Below are 19,791 nucleotides of genomic sequence, written 5' to 3'. Positions count from 1 at the left end.
GTCATTAAATCACAGGCAATACGGTCTTAAATAGTCTGTGCAAAGCACTTCATCTTTAATAACATGAGATTTTGGCCAAATGACAGAAAAAAATGATCTTCCACATAGCTACAGTAAAATTTGCAAACTGTAAGTTGATGAAAGCGATGCACTTTCTGAATACAAAACATATGTGACCCGTGCTGGCAAAATGAGTCGCATTGAGCAAATTTTCAAAAATGAGTTATTGTTATTTTCACTTTCTCAATTAAAAAAAAAAAAAAAAAAACTTCAAAATGATGTATGATTTGTTGGAATCAGAGAACAAATGACTGAGCTACACCTGTTTGAAGTCGATAGAGTCAGCAAAGTCAATTGAGAAAAATCGAGTTAAAGTTTTCTGAAGGCTCCAAAACAAAATCACCTAGCAACCATACCTTAAAATCCCTCTTAATAACACACACCTCGTCAAAACCAAATATCTATAGGAAAAATATATATTCCACTATTTCTCCCCTCAATATTTTACTTTAATATTTTGAAGTACTGTAATTCTGTGTATGTATCGGGATTGCACGCTGTCTGAGGCGTCTTTGTGTGCGTGCTTCGGATCTGTCAGTCAGCGCGAGTAAGATCGATTTGTTTACATCATCATGAGTTTGAAAATCACATTTCATTGGTTCAGATTCATGCTATCACAAAGTTGGAAAGCTGCGCTTTAAAACGATACTAAACTTGTGCTGAGGGGAAGCACAAGTGGTGAAGCGAACAGAGAAAAACTGCATTTTTCATGGTCAGAGGAAAGGTACTCCTCAGAAAACATACAAATAAAGATAGTTTTAGATGTTTAATTGCCGTTTTTAGCAATGGGATCACTAGACGAGGGCTTAATGAACTAATTTTTGTGAACCTCAATTTCAACCAAAATCGACATTTTTGACTTGTTTTGCCTGTAGCTCGAAATTAGCCTGTGCGCATTCCAACTCCTTTTGCCAGCATGGGTCGCATATATGTCCGACATTCGCTGGTCAAAAACCTCATAACTCCATTTGAGCTTGATTTTAACATGATAAAAATAATAATATAATGACACATGCAAGTGTCTGGCCATATATAAAGCCAATATTAACTTTAAAAACACAGTGTTTAATTACTTAAAAAATAGTGGTTTTTTTCCATTTCCTGAAAAGTCGCGGTTTTAGACATATATGGTTTCTGCCCGACAGTGATGATATGTTCCAGACAGGTTGATGGGTCAATGTTTGTTTGATCTGAAATCTACTGACATTGTTAGTACACATATATTTTGTGGATTTTGAGTAATATTATGTACAATAATGTTATTTGTGTAATGTAAAAAACAGGGGTTGAATAGTGAAACTGAAACACTGGCCAATATAGTGTTGAGGGTTTCACGTCAATATATACACACAGCCTGGTTTACATTCCATCAGTAAGAGCATGAAGGTTGAAGAGTGTGAAGGTTGAATTAGCAGAGCAATAGCACAGCTGTACATGAAATATTGCTATCAATACAACATAATAGGAAACATTTCAGAGTTCAAAAGAGGACAAATTGTTGGTGTGTCTCTCGCTGGCTCCTCTGTGACCAGGACAGCAAGTCTTTGTGGTGTATCGAGAGCTATGGTATCCAGGGTAATGTCGACATACCACCACATAAAATGAACCACATCCAACAGGAGTAAGTGTTGACGCAAGCGGAAGCTGTCTGAAAGGGATGTGCAGGTACTAACCCACATAAAACCACAGCTGCCCAACTCACTGCAGAATTAAATGCGCACCTTGACTTTCCTGTTTCCACCAAAACTGTTCGTCAGGAGCTCCACAGAGTCAATATTCATGATTGGGCTGCTATAGCCAAACCTTTGGTCACTCGTGCCAGTGCCAATTGTCGGTTTCATTGGTGCCAGCAGTGCAAATCTTGGGCTGTGGACAATGTGAAACATGTATTGTTCTCTGATGAATCCACCTTCACTGTCTTTCCCACATCCGTGGGAGTTACGGTGGAGAAGAAGCCCCAAAGAGGCTCAACACCGACTGTTGCGTGCCAAGAGTGAAGTACGGTGGATCAGTGATGGTTTGGGCTGCAATATCATGGCATTCCCTACTGTGGTTGGTGGGTGCGTCACTGCCAAAGACTACCAAACCATTCTGGAAGACCATGTGCACCTAATGGTTTAAACATTGTACACTGAAGGGGTTGCCGTGTATCAGCATGATAATGCACCAATACACAGAGCAAGACTTGTGACAGAATGGTTGGATGAGCATTAAAGTGAAGTTGATCAAATCGCATGGCCTGCACAGTCATCAGATCTGAATATCAGAAAACATTTTCCTCCACCAGCATCACATAGTGACCTGGCCATTGTTCTGGAAGAGGAAAGGCTCAAAATCCCTTTGGCCACTGTGAAGGGCTTGTATCTGTCATTCTCAAGACGAATTGATGCTGTATTGGCCGCAAAAGGAAGCCCTACACCATACTAATAAATTATTGTATTGTCCATCCACTGTATTTATGCATTATATTGGCCTTTGGAGACCTTGCTCACTATTTATATCAGTGTCTTCATTGACCATTGAATGCTTCATCTACTAATGAAAACTTAAAACATAAAAAAAGACGTGAAATATAATACAGACCTGTCAAACAGGAAAGTGAAGAATGAGCTGCAATGGATATTAACCAAAAAGATGTGGACTTTTTATTCTGAAGAAATAACCAATTAAATAAATACTTTTGTTAGTAGTTTCATTGCCTGTACAGTCAGTCAGTGGTATTAATTTATCTAGTAAATGGATGTTTCAGCTCCCGTCTTACCTGTTCATATATCAGTGTGGTCTTTTGAGTGTTTTGATATTTCAAACAGATTGTTGAACAACTGAATGGTCTTAATATTGCTTGATGCTTTGCAGCTGTTGACTGAAGACATGCGGTTTCTCATTTCTCTCTCTCATTGCCATACATTGTACATGTTTTTCTATGGTATGGCTCCATTTCAGTCAAATGCTTTAGTGCACAATGTTTCTCTCACAAGTGATGAGAGCAATGTGGAGAGGATTTATTGAAGTCGGCATTAAATGAAAATTCACCCTATTTATTTTCCAAATCCATGTTATAGATCTTATTGTAAACGATTCATCCATGCATATGTTTTTTGACCTCGTAATTGCTTAATCAAATGTCATAACTGGAACTTCCAGTGAAACAGAAGACTTTACTCTGGTGACGTATGCAGGACTTCTCCAATCATTTAGTGCTCTTAAACCCCTGCAAGCTCACATTCATCTGCATACACTTTTGAGGGCCATGCCCACATCTAAACATCCAATCAACAACGGATGCATAGAATCAAGTCCCGCCCTATATTTTTTTTCTTTTTGATAATCTCTTACACTCGGATGTACGTCACAATATGGGAGAAAAGATCCGATACATTGCGACAATCATTTTATAATCATGACATTCACAAGACATTACTTTGGACTCAAAATGGTCTTCCTGTAAAGAGCAAATCAGACACCATCTCTTGGTTTCTTCAAGGTAGTTTTTGTTGCTTTCAAATATATATATTAAAAATTATTTACAATTTACATTTAAAAAAAAAAAAATCCAAATAAACTGTTTGTCCGTGATGTACCGTCTTGATTGCTTTTATGCTACAATCTTTTTGCTCATCATGTGACTAATTACTCTGAGGTCTTAGGATCAGGAAAGTGACATCATTAAAACACTAATTGCCTGATGAAACTACATGAAAACACAATCTCAATTCTTTTCTAGTGGCGATTCTGATCTGTTATGTCAAAGAAAAGCCTCCAGAACACATCTGTTATAATACAATGAATAATTGCTGTTTTTATATGTAGCATATGAAAATATTTTGGATAAATACAGGGTTACTTTTGAATAGATATCAGTCTTTTTTCCACATAATGTAATTACAGCATCTTCCATCTGGGGTTAAACTAACCACAGCCAAAACTAACCAGCCGCATGTTAAGCCATTGGTTAGGAGAAGAATTTTTGGTGCAGTTTAAAGCATAAGTAAGTGTGGCTCTAAACGGCATAATCCTCATATCCAAAAAAACGGTTAAATAATGAAATAAAGAGTGGAAAAAGAAAATTGATGCAGTTTTAAGGAAGCCAATGCAAGTGTGGTTTGCCATGAGGATTAGTGCATATTTATCTCCCGATGGATCGCTTTAGATCTGCTCTCTGTCTGTCTTCATGTTCTCTTGAAAATCTGACTTATGTGTCTCTCAAGAATTTTGTTGAATGACTTTAATTTCCTGATTGAACATTGGAGCTTGTTTTAGGATCTTTGGCTCTTTATCATTATTTAGTTTTAATTTTAGACCGGTGCTTTTCTTTTTTTCATGCGGTTATTCTTACATGTGGGAATAAATCCTTCAGACATTCAGTTTGTATAAATCTTGATTTGAAAAACATTATACATTAATGGTAATGTGGAATTTTCCAATTTCCACCTTGTCTTTTTTTTGAATCTGTCATTATTGCCAACATTGACTTTAATGTGATAAATTGTAACTCCTGCAAGTTTAGTTGGCCTTAAAAATGGTTTTGATTTATTACTTGGTATTTAGAAGTTCACATCACCTTATGTGTAAATTTAGATTGAATTTTCTGAAGTATGTTAGTGGTTAGGATGTTAATCGTCCATGTGAAGTTGACTTTTGCAGTACTAGGGTGTTGTGGGTGGTTGCCAAGGGTGTTGCTATGTGGTGCCCTTAAGGATTTAGCATGTGACACTGTGGTTGCTAGGGTGTTCTCCTTAGTCAAACCCCAAGACTCTGTCTAGTTGTGTTTAGAGAGTTTTAGCATTGTGTCAAAAACACACCCATAATAGTCAGCAATGTTGTCTACACTGCAAGCGTGTAATGCTGCTACACCTCTTTGGAAATATGATATCTATATAAGGTATCTTTCATGTTTTTAGCATAAACGTATATCTTTCTCCATCTCTGAATTTAGGTTTTTATTAAAGAGTGGTTTTACCATTAAATCTAGCAGTATTTTTAAATGATAGAGTGTGTGTCCACTGGAAACACATATCAGGCATCCAACAACCTACCGCTCGAAAGAATCTGGATCATTAGTGATGCATTTTTACTAGACTTCATCAATCACTTGAACCCTGGGGTAAAACCTCCCAACCACAAATCGGTGAGCTCAGCCTGAACCGCTCCAACATTCACTGCGATCAATAGCTATCAATCTTTTTTTTTTTTTTTAAATATGTAAATTGAGTGTGATGCATAGCAATATATATATATATATATTATATATATTTTTTTTTTTTGGCTGCAAGATTCTTGCTGATGTTGGGATCAAGAAACAGGCTGTGAATAAACGTTGGGGTCACTGTCAATAGAAAGTGAATTCATTTGTTCTTTGCAACTGAACAGACACCTTAGATTGGACAAGCTTGCTACAAATAGCAGCTGTAGTAAATTTACATTATTATAATAATACATGCATAGGGGTTTAACGGATCGTAGTTGATCTGTGATCCGTATGGCCCAGGCCCCATGATTCGGGACGTATGTGATTCTCAGATTAGTTGCAAAGTTTAACCACCATATAGTGAAAGTTTATTATTTGCATGTCAAGCGATTTTAAACCATTCAAGTGCAAGAAGAGGCGAAAGAGTACTCAACTCAGTACTCGCACGCTGTTTTTTTTTTTTTTTTTTTGTGCACACAGAGCCGCGTTTCAGACAGCGAGTGAACACAGAATTGAGTTCTCTTTGAGTTCTCTTTTGCGTGTCCTTGTGCTTGAATGGACACATACACACGCAACATTATCTCAAAATACCTATCTTGGCAAGTATTCTTGTAAACACAGTCAGTTATGTCTTAAAGGATTAGTTCATATTCAAATGAAAATTACCCCAAGCTTTACTCACCCTCAAGCCATCCTAGGTGTATATGACTTTCTTTTTTCTGATGAACACAATCAGAGAAAGATTAATAAATATTCTGACGTATCCGAGCTTTATAATGGCAGTGAGCGGGATCAACGAGTATGAGCTGAAGAAAGTGCCTCCATCCATCATAAACATACTCCACACGGCTCCGGGGGGTTAATAAAGGCCTTCTGACGCAAAGCGATGTGTTTGTGTAAAAAACGTATTCAAGTTACGAAAAAAGTGTAAATGACCATCGCGTCAGTTACACTTTTTCCGTAAGTTGAATAGGGAAGGCGTAGGACGTAGCGTAAGCTTTTTGAACTGCGAGAGTTTTACACTTTCTTCGTAAGTTGAATACAGTAGGTGGTCTAGCGGAAGCTAGACATTTTACTTCATAACTTGTTTAAATATGGATATTTTTTACACAAATGCATCGCTTCGCTTTAGAAGGCCTTTATTAACCCCCCGGAGCCGTGTGGAGTACATGTTTATGATAGATAGATGTGGATGGATACTCGTTGATCCTGCTCACTGCCATTTTATAAAGCTCGGATGCGTCAGGATATTTATTAATATATCCGATTGTGTTCATCAGAAAGAAGAAAGTCATACACCTAGGATGGCTTAAGGGGGAGTAAAGCTTGGGGTAATTTTCATTTGAGAGTGAACTAATCCTTTAAGTGAAAGTAAACAGTTGAGAAATCAAATTTGTATCATTAAATTGGATCCGTGCATTAGGTCTTAAAGTGACGGCAACCTATGTCTGGTCATTAATGTTAGTTTTTGCTATAAAATTTTTGATGTGGTATTGAAGAAGTACTTAAAGTGTTCAAGTAATAAATGGGAAGCAAAGTTACATTTTTTTTTTTTTTGCTGTTACAAGAGTTCACAACAGGTGCTTAGTGCCCTCACTTGACCGTTATAATTAGATAAATTCATTACATCACATCATTTCTCTCCTGTTTATTTAACTCTGAAATAATATTCGACCAAGGCTTTTCCCTCTTTTAAAATAGGTATTGACAACAACTAGGAAACAATGTTGTTACTCATAATTTCAAGGTAATGTCATCTCTAAACTGGACTAATTTGGCCAGTCATGCTTAAAGTACGAGTGGCCAATAATAAAGGGAGTTTTGGGCTTTGTGTACAAAAAAAGAATAGCCAACAGTTAGTGTGTAATAATACAACAATGTCACTCTTGTATTCTTATTGCAGACCCTGTTTTGATTTCAAGTAAATGGAGCAAATGGAGTCGATATCCTGGAACTGAACACCCTTACATTTAGGGATTATAAGCATCTTCTGCTTAGTAACTCTACACGTCGTGGATATTAAGCACAGTAGTAATGTTTAAGGAGACCTTTCAGTCACCTCAATTGCAACATCTTGACAGCGTTTCATTTCTTGCCTTTGACCTGTATGTAAAAATGTTTTATTGCTATACTGGTTTATGTTATCCTGCGATTACTATTATCAGATGTGCTGCAGGCAAACTACAATACAAAAAATCCTGGAGTAGCTTGCTGTGTGTATAGCTGCTAAGCATTACTTCAGTGTTTAGAGCCAGTTTAAAGAACAAGATGGTTTTTATTAACCTGTTGGCCAAAAGCCTATGAGACTCAGTAAAGCTTTCTAACCACAACACTACTGAGACATCATGAAATGAACTGCTATTGAAGCAATGTTAAGAATAATTGTAAGCAAGTACAAGCAGTTTTCAAAAATAATTGCATTTGCCAAAAAAGTGAGGTACTTTTAAAAGTATTCCACTTTTAATAATAAAAGAACTGGAATACTTCGTCCAAAGTGCGTGTGAAACAATAAAAGCGTTCAGTCTTAGCCCTTCCTGGTTTTCCAAAGAAAGTTTTTACTTAAAGTACAAGCAAAAAATAAACACTTACTGGTACAGAAAAGATCATATGGAATTTTTCACGAACCTCTGTTTCTAATTCTGAGCAAAAGTACAGTCCTAAATCAACTTCAACAACTTTCAACAAAATTACTTTAAACCTCATTGTCAAAGCAGCAAGATTTCCCAGAAGTCGGCAAAGACAATGACTTCAATGAGCATATAAACTGGGATGAGGAAAATGGCTCTAATTAAACATAATTTAACAATAAAGATAATTCAGCATTTAGGAACAAAAACAAAACCTCGTGAGATATGACAACTGTGAAATGTTCTTTCTGTATTCATGCTATTAGGTGAGACAAAAACCTTTCTTTAGCTAGTTTATCTTGTTTCGTCCAGCCTTGCAAAACTCACCCTGCAACTTGCACATCTATCCAACGCCAAAGAAAAGGCAGGTCTTATTCCTTACGTTTCCCCAATACTGCATCTATGAACATCCCATATTCATCAACTCTTGCCCTCTGCCCATTCATCTCAATGCTCAAAAGCCCCATTCTACTGATAAACCTCTCTGGCCAGCTAGAAGACACTTGCAGTGTTGCCGTCTGGAGAAGACTGAAGCCTGGGCGAGTAGTTAAGATCTGAATGGAAGGGTTTCAACTCATCCTGTCACCAAACATCATGCAACCATTTTGTTTCATGTCCTCAGATATGTCCTCAGACTTTTATTCTCCCTTTTTCCTACAGCAATTGAGCAATATAACAGTTTCTTCCAGAGTTTATGGATTTAATCCTAACCTTATAAAGTCAACTGTCACGTTTGATTGAAGGCCTCTAAATGATCAACATGATCAAAACTTTGCTGAAAAACCTGTTACACACAATCTACTATATGCTTTCTGTCATCTAAATGATAGTTTATATTTTTTTTAAGCAAATAAAAAGCGTTTTAGTGTAATTGTAAAAACGTCCACCTTCATGTGTCTTTTTGCTGTGAAATAGTAAAAAGTAAACATAAGAATTACTTTTATATTGTTAGTAATATTTCAAAATGAACACTTGCTGGACTGAAGCAACTTATTTAACATTTTACATTACAAGCTATCAGAATTTTATCTTTCTTTTTGGCCGTATAAATGTCAGCATCTGCACCAAATTTCATATTTTTGCTCAGTTCGGGCCTCTGAATAAAACTGAAGAGTTTTTCCTCCTCTACTTTGACTGTATCGTACTATATGAGCCATAAAAGCCTGATGTATCAAATATGACACTAAGCAAAAAAACAAACTTTTTTTTTTTGGGAATTTTATTATTATTTATTAGCTATTTATTACATATTTTGTCTAAACTGTTCAGTTTAAAAAAAAAAAAGATTTCTTTAGTAACACTTTACATTTAAGGTGTCATTTGTAAACATTAGTTTATGTATTAACATGAACTAACAAAAAGCAATACATTTGTTACAGTATTTATTAATCTTAACATTAATGCAAATATAACTTCATTGTTTGTTCATGTTAGATCAAAGTGCATTAACTAATGTTAACAAATACAACTTTTGATTTTAAATGTATTAGTAAATGTTGATATTAACATTAACTAAGATTAATAAATGCTGTAGAAGTGCAGTTCATTCTTAGTTAACTAATGTAGTTAACTAATGTTAATAATTGAACCTTGTTGTACCAAGTGTTACCATTTCTTCTTTTTTTTATTTCATGTGTCAGGCTTTACAGGGTGAATGTGTGACTTATCTTTATAGGGTGATGTGTAATCTGTCATTTTATTTTGCAGTGGAGCAAGTGCCCACAGAAGCCTATTACATCCCTCTCTCCCAAGCCGAGGTCCTGCAGGAGGGCACTGATCTCACACTGGTGGCGTGGGGAACACAGGTACGTTTGTAAGAACTCATCCTGTGTTCACCATCAGATTATGATTTCAAAAGCTCTCTGGGTGTCCTGAAGCTCAGCTCAGACACTCCACAGGCTTATCCTGCTCAATGACTGATGTACCTTATGACAAAGTGCAGAGAGAAATCATGGGTCATGGGAAAACAAGGACTTTCAAGGCTTGTTTCTAATTGACGATAGTGTTCTTTTTCTTTTTTTTCTGGGAGATAAATGAAATATTTATGATATGCATTACTGTTCAGAAGTTTGGGGTCAGAAAGAAATTCTAGCTTTATTCTGCAAGGATGCATTAAATTATCAAAAGTGACAGTAAAGACATTCATAATGTAACAAAAGATTTCCATTTAAAATAAATGCTGTTCTTTTGAACTTACTATTCAAGTCGCATTTTAACAGACTTCAGACTTGTCTCGGACTCGACCTGAAATGACTTCAGACTTGACTCGACACAAAAGACTTGTGTTGTTTTTAAAATATTCACAAGTCTTTTGTCCTTAACTACTGATATAATAAAGAATTTGTGTTGTGTTTGAATGGTTTTATAATACCTGTGTCACAGATATTTCCCTACGTGTCGTGGTTGATCGGACTCTTGTCATAGAGTTTGATTACATGTCCTTTATTGCGCGTAAACTCCGAAATGTCATAAGAGTCCCATGAAACATGACGGGATACACTGTGCCATATGTTCTTTCGTTTGGGTTTATTATCATGTCAGATCAGCTAGATGCACAGAGTCCGGGAAAACAATTAAAGACGCCGAAATGACAACATCAAATTTTATGAGACATCGTATCCACAAAGGTTAGTCACATTAACTCACACAGCTAGCTATTATACTGTGGTGAAGCTGCATGGCTAATTTGGATTGCCAGCCTGTTAAAATATGAACAAAAATAAAAATAAATAAAAATCAAGCCTTTAAACCTAACGTTTTATTAATCTTTTAGTAGTATATGCAGCTTTTCTCTTTCTTAATGTGTGTCCATAAGAGAGAGATAGAAAGAGATGTTAATCCATTTATTACGTAAAGCTCATATTTTAAGGTATCACAAACACCATGCGTACAGTTTTCTATGGACATTCTTAAACATTCCGAGGTTTGATATTTTCTGATAATGACTGTCATCAATAATAATGAAGCTGTATAACAAACTGCTGTATAACAAACAGACTCACATCTTAGGACCTTTATTACAAACAAAACAGATGATAGAAAGATCATATTATTTTGTCTATATAATACAACTAGGATAAAAAAAATAGGATTTGAGTATGAGAATTTTTTTTTTTTTTTTTCAATGACTCGAGACTCGACTCGGACTCGTGACAAAAGACTCCAGACTTGACTCAGACTCCAGTGATAAAGACTTCAGACTTGACTCGGACTCCAGCTTAAAAGACTCATGAACATCTCTGATCACGACTGTTTTCAACATTGATAATACTAAGAAATATTATTTGAGCAGCAAATCAGCATATTAGAATGATTTCTGAAGGATCATGTGACACTGAAGACTGGGGTAATGATGCTGAAAACTCAGTTTTTATCACAGAAATAAATTACATTTTAAAATATATACACATAGAAAACCATTGTAATAATATTTCACAATATTACTGTTTTTACTGTATTTTTTATCAAATTAATGCAGCCTTGATGAGACTTATGAAACATAAAAAAAACTTACTGACCCCAGACTTTTGAACAGTATTGTATTCACTATTATTATGTTGCTCCATACATTGTTTTAAACATTTTAAATGTACTTAATATAATTTTGTATAATTTTTTTCTTTTCATTATTAAGTCACGTTTATTAGCTGTGCCAGTCTGAACACAAACAGAACCTCAACACTGGCTGGAGAGGCACTGAAACTGCAGCCAACAATAGGACCAAGTGTCATAACTTAGTCTTTAGCGTTAACTGTGAGTTAACATTTGACCGTTGGGTTGCAGATACATGTTATGAGGGAAGTGGCTGCCATGGCACAGGAAAAGCTGGGTGTCTCCTGTGAGCTTATTGACCTTCAGACCATTTTGCCTTGGGACTCAGAGACCGTTTGCAAGGTATGATGTGAACACACATGTTTGCAGAGTTATTTCTTCTTAATGGGATAGTTTACCCACAATTAAAAATTGTCATGTAGGAGATATTTTCTGGAAGCTGCTCTTTTCTAAACAATGAAAGTGAAAGGTTGTTTGGGCTCTTGAACTCTAAAAAGGACCAAAAAAAGTAGAAGTATCATTCCTATTTATGCTCTATGTAGGAGAAAACCTTCAGCTAATAATAACTAAAATAAGGTTTCAGTTTCCAAATTTCTATTTCAGTTTAGTTAGTTAGTTTATTGTCCTTTTCAGGAAATTTGTCTTGGACTCAAAGCTGCAAAACATACAACACTCGACAACAGCATGGTCTCTTTTCTTACTTTGTTAATGTTTTTAATGAAGTTCTAGGGTTTTGTGTAAAAAAAAAAAAAAAAAAAAAAAAAAAAAGACTCTAAATTATTATGATTGTTATTATTATATAAGTTATAAATTATTATATAAGTTGCATACATTTTTTTTTTTTTTTTTTTTTCATTTTATGTGAAATATATATTTTCCAAAGCATATTTTACTCTAAAACTGTGATAAAATCAAAGCCTAAACAAGTTGTTCCAAATTTGAGGTTGATATCTCAAAAAATGAGCTTTCAGTAAGATTTTGTTTAGGTGCAGAACCAGACAAATGAAATTCACTTAGATGAAATTCACTTCCCATTCGTTTCCAATGCAGTCAATTTTGTGACTTTTTTTCAGGACCATTTAACCTTTTCAAATAATGTCCACGATTTTTTTTCCCTTTGTGTTCAAATAGCAAGTGCCAAAACCGTTACCAAGTTTTGTAAAAAGTTCTAACCAAACATAAACCAAAGTGTACCATTTTTCAAAAATGACCGAACAGCACCAGAGGGTTAAGTTCAATGCCGAACCCAACAAACTAGTGTTTAAAGATTTATGGGCCCGTCACAAAACTGTAATGTCATGACAAAATATCTATCAAATTAGAGTTGTAATATTGCTGTAATATTGGTGGCACTTTTCATTGTATGGTAATCTCCCAAATAGAACTGCTGATACAAAATGTAATTGTTCTGACAGGAGCAGTGGAATAGAGTAGCATGTCTTACTGAATCTTTGCAGTAGATTATTGTTTTGGCAGTGTGATCAGGGAGGAGATGTAGATTCTCTTGGGTTGTTTGTTGGAAAGAAGCTCCTTAAATAAACATTAAACCCATTAAACTGCCTCCATGAAACTCAATAGTGTGTTTACAGTAAAGCACTACACACTGTTCACCCTTCTGTTCAGAAGCCGCATGGGAGAATTTCACCCTTGAAATAATTTGTTTGACTTTTCTCTAACAATTTGTACCATATCTCCTTTATTCGCTGCACACGTGTGCTGTTAGTGTTTGGATGTTTGTGATTTTTCTTTTTCTTTCATGAATGTGTGAACCACATGTATAGTTCATTACATTAAAGGATTAGTTCACTTAAGAATTAAAATTTCCTGATAATTTACTCACCCCCATGTCATCCAAGATGTTTATGTCTTTCTTTCTTCAGTCAAAAAGAAATTAAGGTTTTTGAGGAAAACATTCCAGGATTTTTTTCTCCACATAGTGGACTTCACTGGGGTTCAACAGGTTGAAGGTCCAAATTTCAGTTTCAGTGCAGCTTCAAAGGGCTCTACACGATCCCAGACGAGGAATAAGGGTAAAACCATCGGTCATTTTCTAGAAAAAATAAAAATGTATATACTTTTTAACCACAAATGCTTGTCTTGCACTGCTCTGCGATGCACCACGCATTACGTAATCACATTGGAAAGGTCACGTAGGCGGAAGTATCGATCCAGTGTCTACAAAACGAACTCGCAAAGACTAAGTCAAACGGCCTTTACACAAATGATAAAACAATGATGTCCAACGATTTTGAAGTTGGAGGAGAAAATGAGATGGAGTTTTTCACCCTACAGCGGTACTTCCGCCTACATCACGCGTGACCTTTCACATAATGCGTGGCGCATCAGAGTTAATGCAAGACAAGCATTTGTGGTTAAAAATGTATACATTTTTATTTTTTTCTAGAAAATGACTGATGGTTTCTCTAGATAAGACCCTTATTCCTCGTCTGGGATCATGTAGAGCTCTTTAAAGCTGCACTGAAACTGACATTTGGACCTTCAACCCGTTGAACCCCAGTGAAGTCCACTATATGGAGAAAAATCCTGGAATGTTTTCCTCAAAAACCTTAATTTCTTTTCGACTGCAGAAAGAAAGACATAAACATCTTGGATGACATGTTGGTGAGTAAATTATCAGGAAATTAATTCTGAAGTGAACTAATTCTTTAACTGTAGACATGATCTGTTAACAAACGCAGTAACACAATAGCTGCTGTTTTATTTCAAACCGTACAAACTTTGTTTAAAAGTCTGCGTTTTGCTGTCTTTACAATAAGTACCATATGGTTTGCTAATCTATTGCAGTGGCATTCATGTCAAGTGTTCAAATGCTCTTGAGGCCACAGTATATCACACTCATGTGGCATTATTTGGTAGCAGTGTAGAGTAACTTTGTAATTAAACAATTTGCAATGAAATGGAAAAACTGAAGCAATTGAGGAATATGGTTCGTTCATGACCCAAGAAAATGCAGTTGTGTTCTATTAACTTCAATAAATTCAATATCAAAGTGCAGAGCAGAAACATTTTGAATCCAGATGTGCATTGAGCTTTACTAAAAGAAGCAAACAAACATGCATGTCTCTGAATGCTCATTGTGTTTGTTGTTGTTGTGGGACAAACCGATGAACACATTTTAGTAAATAAAGATGTAAAACACAGACCAGTATTTGAAGGTTTATGATCAATGTAAAATGTACTTATAAAAAAGTAAAAAGGCACAAAACAAAGCTTGTTTTGTACCATGTTTGTTCATTTGACTTGGATATGTATGTGTAATGTCTCAGTGAATAGGAATAAAAAACAGAAAAACAAATGTGTACTACTTGCATCCTCACACAGCATGTGTATGTTTTGCAGAAGATTTGAAATATGGCAGATATACACTGTAACACTCAATAAGTTCAGAATCCTCAAAACATTTGAGGAAACTTATTACCTCAAAACATTTAAACTAACTTTTTTTTTTTTTTTTAGTTAGTAGTTAGTTAGTAGAACTTAGTAGAACTTAACATTTTTGTGACAAGCGGAGCAAGGCCAGTGTGGTGCACGGGTGTCTCTCATTAACAATCAGGTCACCAGCATCCCTTCACTCCCACAGTTCTCAGCCCCGCCCAACTCATCATACATACGGTTCATTTACATAAACATCACATTCAGATCTTGGTTAAACGTTCGATAGCAAATAACACGTGCTGTTATAACAATCAAAGAGACTGTCATTATATACTTGCATGTATATAATCAAACAACATACAGCATATATGGTCTTAAAAGTTTTGCAGCCTATCCTCAACCTAACCACAGGCTCTACTCTTCACCACAACCCTAAAACTAACATAACAGAACCTGTAAATCCCAACATTACACAACATTAAACACTAACTTATGTCTCCCTATCATCCCCTTGGAATTATAAGGTTCTATCTGACATTTTTGTCAAAATTGAGTTATTCACATATTCATATTCTGTGACAACTTATTTATATTATGTGATGTTTCTTTGTGAAGTTTTTTTCATTATGTGAAGTTAAGTACATTTTGGTACTTTTTTTAGAAAACAAAAAGGTTCTATCTACAAAGTTTGTTCTATAAGGTTCTATCTGCGTGAGCCAATCAGCACTTCGAATGCACACACAAGGACCAATCAGGATCAGCGTTCTTTGTCATGTTGCCGCGATAGCGGAAGAGAGCCCAGAAAAATGCTAAATCGGTGAAGTGTCTTAAGGTGTGGTAACTGTAGTATAAGTGGAATAATTGACTCCGGGCTGTTGAATTTTTAGAAAATAATGCACACCCGAGGTGGTAATGAGGCCACGATGCGAAGCAGAGCACACCCGGTAATGCACACTCCGCTTCACGTCGTGGCCTCATTACCACCTCTTATACTACTACATAATATTATTACACTGTTTAAAATAAATGTCATTTTTTACAAGAAATAAACAAATAGACACATTTTTATTTAGTAGTATACTGTATGTAATGTACATATAAATAACATTCATAAAAATAACATTCATAACAATTTCAAACATGTCTATTTTTGTACATTCGGTTGTGGCTGATGAGTATTATTTATGCAGTGATTATGAGTAATATTCCATTTTATGCACTGAAACTTTATTGTACACAAGTACAAGTAAATTAGTCATGACCGTTATCAATTAACTACAATAAACATGTAGAAAATCCATATTTGAGTGCTCTACTGTTCATAAGTGGGTGGATGTTTTTTGAAAGTCTCTTCTGCTCATCAAGCCTGCATTTATTTGATCAAAAATACAGTAAAAACTGTAAATTTGTGAAATATTATTACAATATAAAATAACTGTTTTCTATGTGAATATATTGTAAACTGTAATTTATTCCTGTGATCAAAGCTGAATTTTCAGCATCATTACTCCAGTCTTCAGTGTCACATGATCCTTCAGAAATAATTCTAATATGATGATTTGCTGCTCAAGAATTTCAAGAATCAGCATTTTTTTGAAACAGAAAACTTTTTTTGACATTATAAATGTATTTACTCTCACTTATTAGCAACTTAATGCACCTTTTACTGAATAAAAGTATTAATTCTTTCAAATAAGAAAGTCTTACTGACCCTAAACTTTTGAACAGTAGTATATGACACAGATACCTATCAACACCACTAGATGTCCTAATAAGAGTTTCAGTTTTAACTTTAGGACTCAAAAGCTTTAGAAGTCACTGGAAGATGTCCAGAGCCTTTTGGATTGTGATTTGATTCATTGTTAGTCCATGATTAATGATGATTGATTAATACTTTGTGGAGAAATCTCATGAAGAAATGCTTCTGCCTTCTTTCACCCCCAAAATGAAAAAGAAAGTCAGAAATTGTTTTGCATAGAGAAGAAATCAAGCCTACTTTAGCACCATTAAGACTCTTTGTATTGTAATTCTATTTTCATGACAGCGAAGCACCAAAATCCCCACAAATGAAGAAAAAAGCAGTGAAATACAGTTATGAAAATGATCTTGGATGCAATGATTTAATTTATTTATTTTGTAATTCAGCATAAATTAAATTCAGTACAACAAATACTGTCCACATTGAGCATTAAACAGCTGCGTGACGTGACGATCATATGTGGTGTTTAATAAACAGCTGTGTTGAGAGCGACCAATCAGATTTCATGGTAGGCGGGGCTACCCAGCATAATGCACTAAAAATTGCGACCAAGCAAACGATAATGTGATGACCAATTGCGACCAAGCAAATGATTTTTTTCCCTTTTTATTTATTTATTTATTCATTTTTTTTACAGTTGCAGCTAGTTTGAAAACATTTATGATGAGAAAAACATTTTGAAATATGGGTGAATGTGTGGGTTTAGTGTGTTTTCTTAAAGTATCTGCTGTGATGACAGAGCATTGAGATCAAGTGTTAAGTGTGGGTTTTCTGTCTTGAGAATGGATATCTGAGCTTTAATTTTGAATCTTGAAGTGCTTCGCCAGAGAGGAGCTCCATAAATCCTGTCACATTATAAACAGTGTTTTAAAAATGGAAATTGTAGCTTATTTCTTCCATTCCTGAAGCTTTGGTCCTTGAGCTCTGTTCTTTCATTCTTGTTTTCGTTCGGGTCTGAAGTTGCTCTGAATGTAGAGAGCTGAAGTTGAAGCTGTTACTCAGTCGTGGACTCCTCCATGCAGAAGAGCTGTGTGGAGAATTCTGTTGTACTTTTCCCAAATTTCATGTTTTCAGTTTAAATTGTTCTGTATTCGGTTTTAATGGTTTAATTGAATTTAGTACAAATTTATTATCAAAAATGGTGGTAATCCAATGAAGGCATAAAACATTAACAATTTAAGTGTAATCAAATGAAAAATGTAACCATTCCTTTTATTTTTGGCAAACAAAGTGTTGCTCATTTACAGAGAGACAAGCAAAACATGCAGACTTCATATTAAAAAGCAGTCTTTTTGTGCTTTAACATTCAGACACTAGTCCAGATCATGATTTGATTAAAGGGTTTTGAAAAACAGTTCATGTGACTACAGTGGTTCAACTTTAATATTATAAAGCGATGAGAATACTTTTTGTGTGCCAAAAAACAAAATAACGACAATATCTAGTGATGGGCAATTTTAAAACACTGCTTCATGAAGCTTCAAAGCTTTACGAATCTCTTGTTTTGAATCAGTGGTTCGGAGTGTGATTCAAACCGCCAAAGTCACGCCCCCCAGTGGTGAACCATTGAAATTTCGAAATGTTTCGGAACATTTATGACGTAACGGGGCAGTTGTGGCCTAATGGATAGAGAGTCGGACTTGTAAGAGTCTCAGGTCCGGCAGGGATTGTCGGTGAGGGGAGTGAATGTCCAGCGCTCTCTCCACCCTCAATACCACGACTGAGGTAAGACCCTTGAGCAAGGCACCGTACCCCCAACTGCTCCCCGGGCGCCGCAGCATTGGCTGCCCACTGCTCCGGGTGTGTGTTCACGGTGTGTGTGTGTGTGTTCACTTGGATGGGTTAAATGCAGAGCACAAATTCCGAGTATGGGTCACCATACTTGGCCACATGTCACTTCACTTCACTTCACTTCACTTCACTTCACTCATTTACTGAAATCATGTGGCTTTGGCAGCGTGATACACGCTCCGAACCACTGATTCGAAACAAAAGATTTGTAAAGCTTCGAAGTCTTCAAACTGCCAAAGTCACATGATTTCAGTAAACAAGGCTTCATTACGTCATAAGTGTTTCGAAATTTCAATGGTTCACCACTGGGGGGGCGTGACTTTGGCAGTTTGAATCACACTCCGAACCACTGATTCGATACAAAAGATTTGTAAAGCTTCGAAGCTTCATGAAGCAGTGTTTTTAAAATCGCCCATCACTAGATATTGTTGAATAAAGTCGTTATTTTGTTTTTTTTTTGGCGCACAAAAAGTATTCTCGTCACTTCATAACATTGAGGTTGAACCACTGTAGTCACATGAACTATTTTAAATATGTCTTTAGTTACTTTCTTGGCATCTGAAAGTGTTAATTATCTTGCTGGCAATGGAGGCCTCACTGAGCCATTGGATTTGATCAAAAATACCTTAATTTGTGTTCTGAAGATGAACAAAGGTCTTATGGGTTTGGAACAACATGAGGGTGAGTAATTAATGACAGAATTTTTATTTTTGGGTGAACTAACCCTTTAAGTGTACAGCTCTACTTTTCATTTATTCATCCACAAAATTTGCCAAATTCTTCTTTATTTCTATGTAAATGTTGTGGCCTGGTCATCCCTTACCAGAAGCAGATATATCCTCAGCACAGTATTTCATAATAGATAGCCAATGAAACACAACTGGCTGAGTCTGCCTCATACATATTCATCAGTCTTCTCTGCACGCATGAAACACGGCTCCTGTCTTTGGTCAATAAAACAACATGTATCTGGAACATGTTGTTTTCGGTTTCCTGTTACTTTCTCTGGGTGATCCGCAGCTCTGCTAATCAACAACTCTGAGATCTATATATATGCATGTTGCTTGTTGACACAGGGAATCATCTGAAATTGCAGTTAAACTCAAAGCAGTGTTTTTTTTATTCCCCTCTGGTGTCTGGAACTGTTCAGTAAATGTAATAGACGTTCATTTAAAGGATAAACAAAATGGCCAGTTTGCCCCTGCCAGACCAGAAGCTTAGATGATATAATGTGGAAAGTGTTTTTTTCCCCCTTCCATTCGTTCACATTTATGCGGCTGGGACAGGTCTTGAAAATATCATAAAGTGTGTCCTAGAATTAGCACAAACCAATACAATAGTGAAATTATGATGAAAGTTTCCTTCTTGGCTGTAAAGGAATAGATTTAGCCTCACCCTCATGATGTTACAAACCTCCA

At 35.8% G+C, this 19,791-nt stretch overlaps 1 protein-coding gene across 2 annotated transcripts in view; it reads left to right on the top strand.

Annotated features, from left to right (window-relative positions):
• The window catches only part of bckdhb (branched chain keto acid dehydrogenase E1 subunit beta), a 104,081-nt gene that overhangs the window by 23,996 nt on the left and 60,294 nt on the right, over nt 1-19,791 (top strand). For both annotated transcript variants that reach the window (XM_051865494.1, XM_051865495.1), the window contains exons 7-8: nt 9,583-9,680; nt 11,659-11,769. In XM_051865494.1, the coding sequence (XP_051721454.1) occupies nt 9,583-9,680; nt 11,659-11,769 (209 nt within the window). The remainder of the gene's footprint in view (nt 1-9,582; nt 9,681-11,658; nt 11,770-19,791) is intronic.

The sequence above is a fragment of the Ctenopharyngodon idella genome, chromosome 16 (genome assembly GCF_019924925.1).
Source record: "Ctenopharyngodon idella isolate HZGC_01 chromosome 16, HZGC01, whole genome shotgun sequence".
NCBI lineage: Eukaryota > Metazoa > Chordata > Actinopteri > Cypriniformes > Xenocyprididae > Ctenopharyngodon > Ctenopharyngodon idella.
This window is presented reverse-complemented; position numbering and strand designations above follow the sequence as displayed.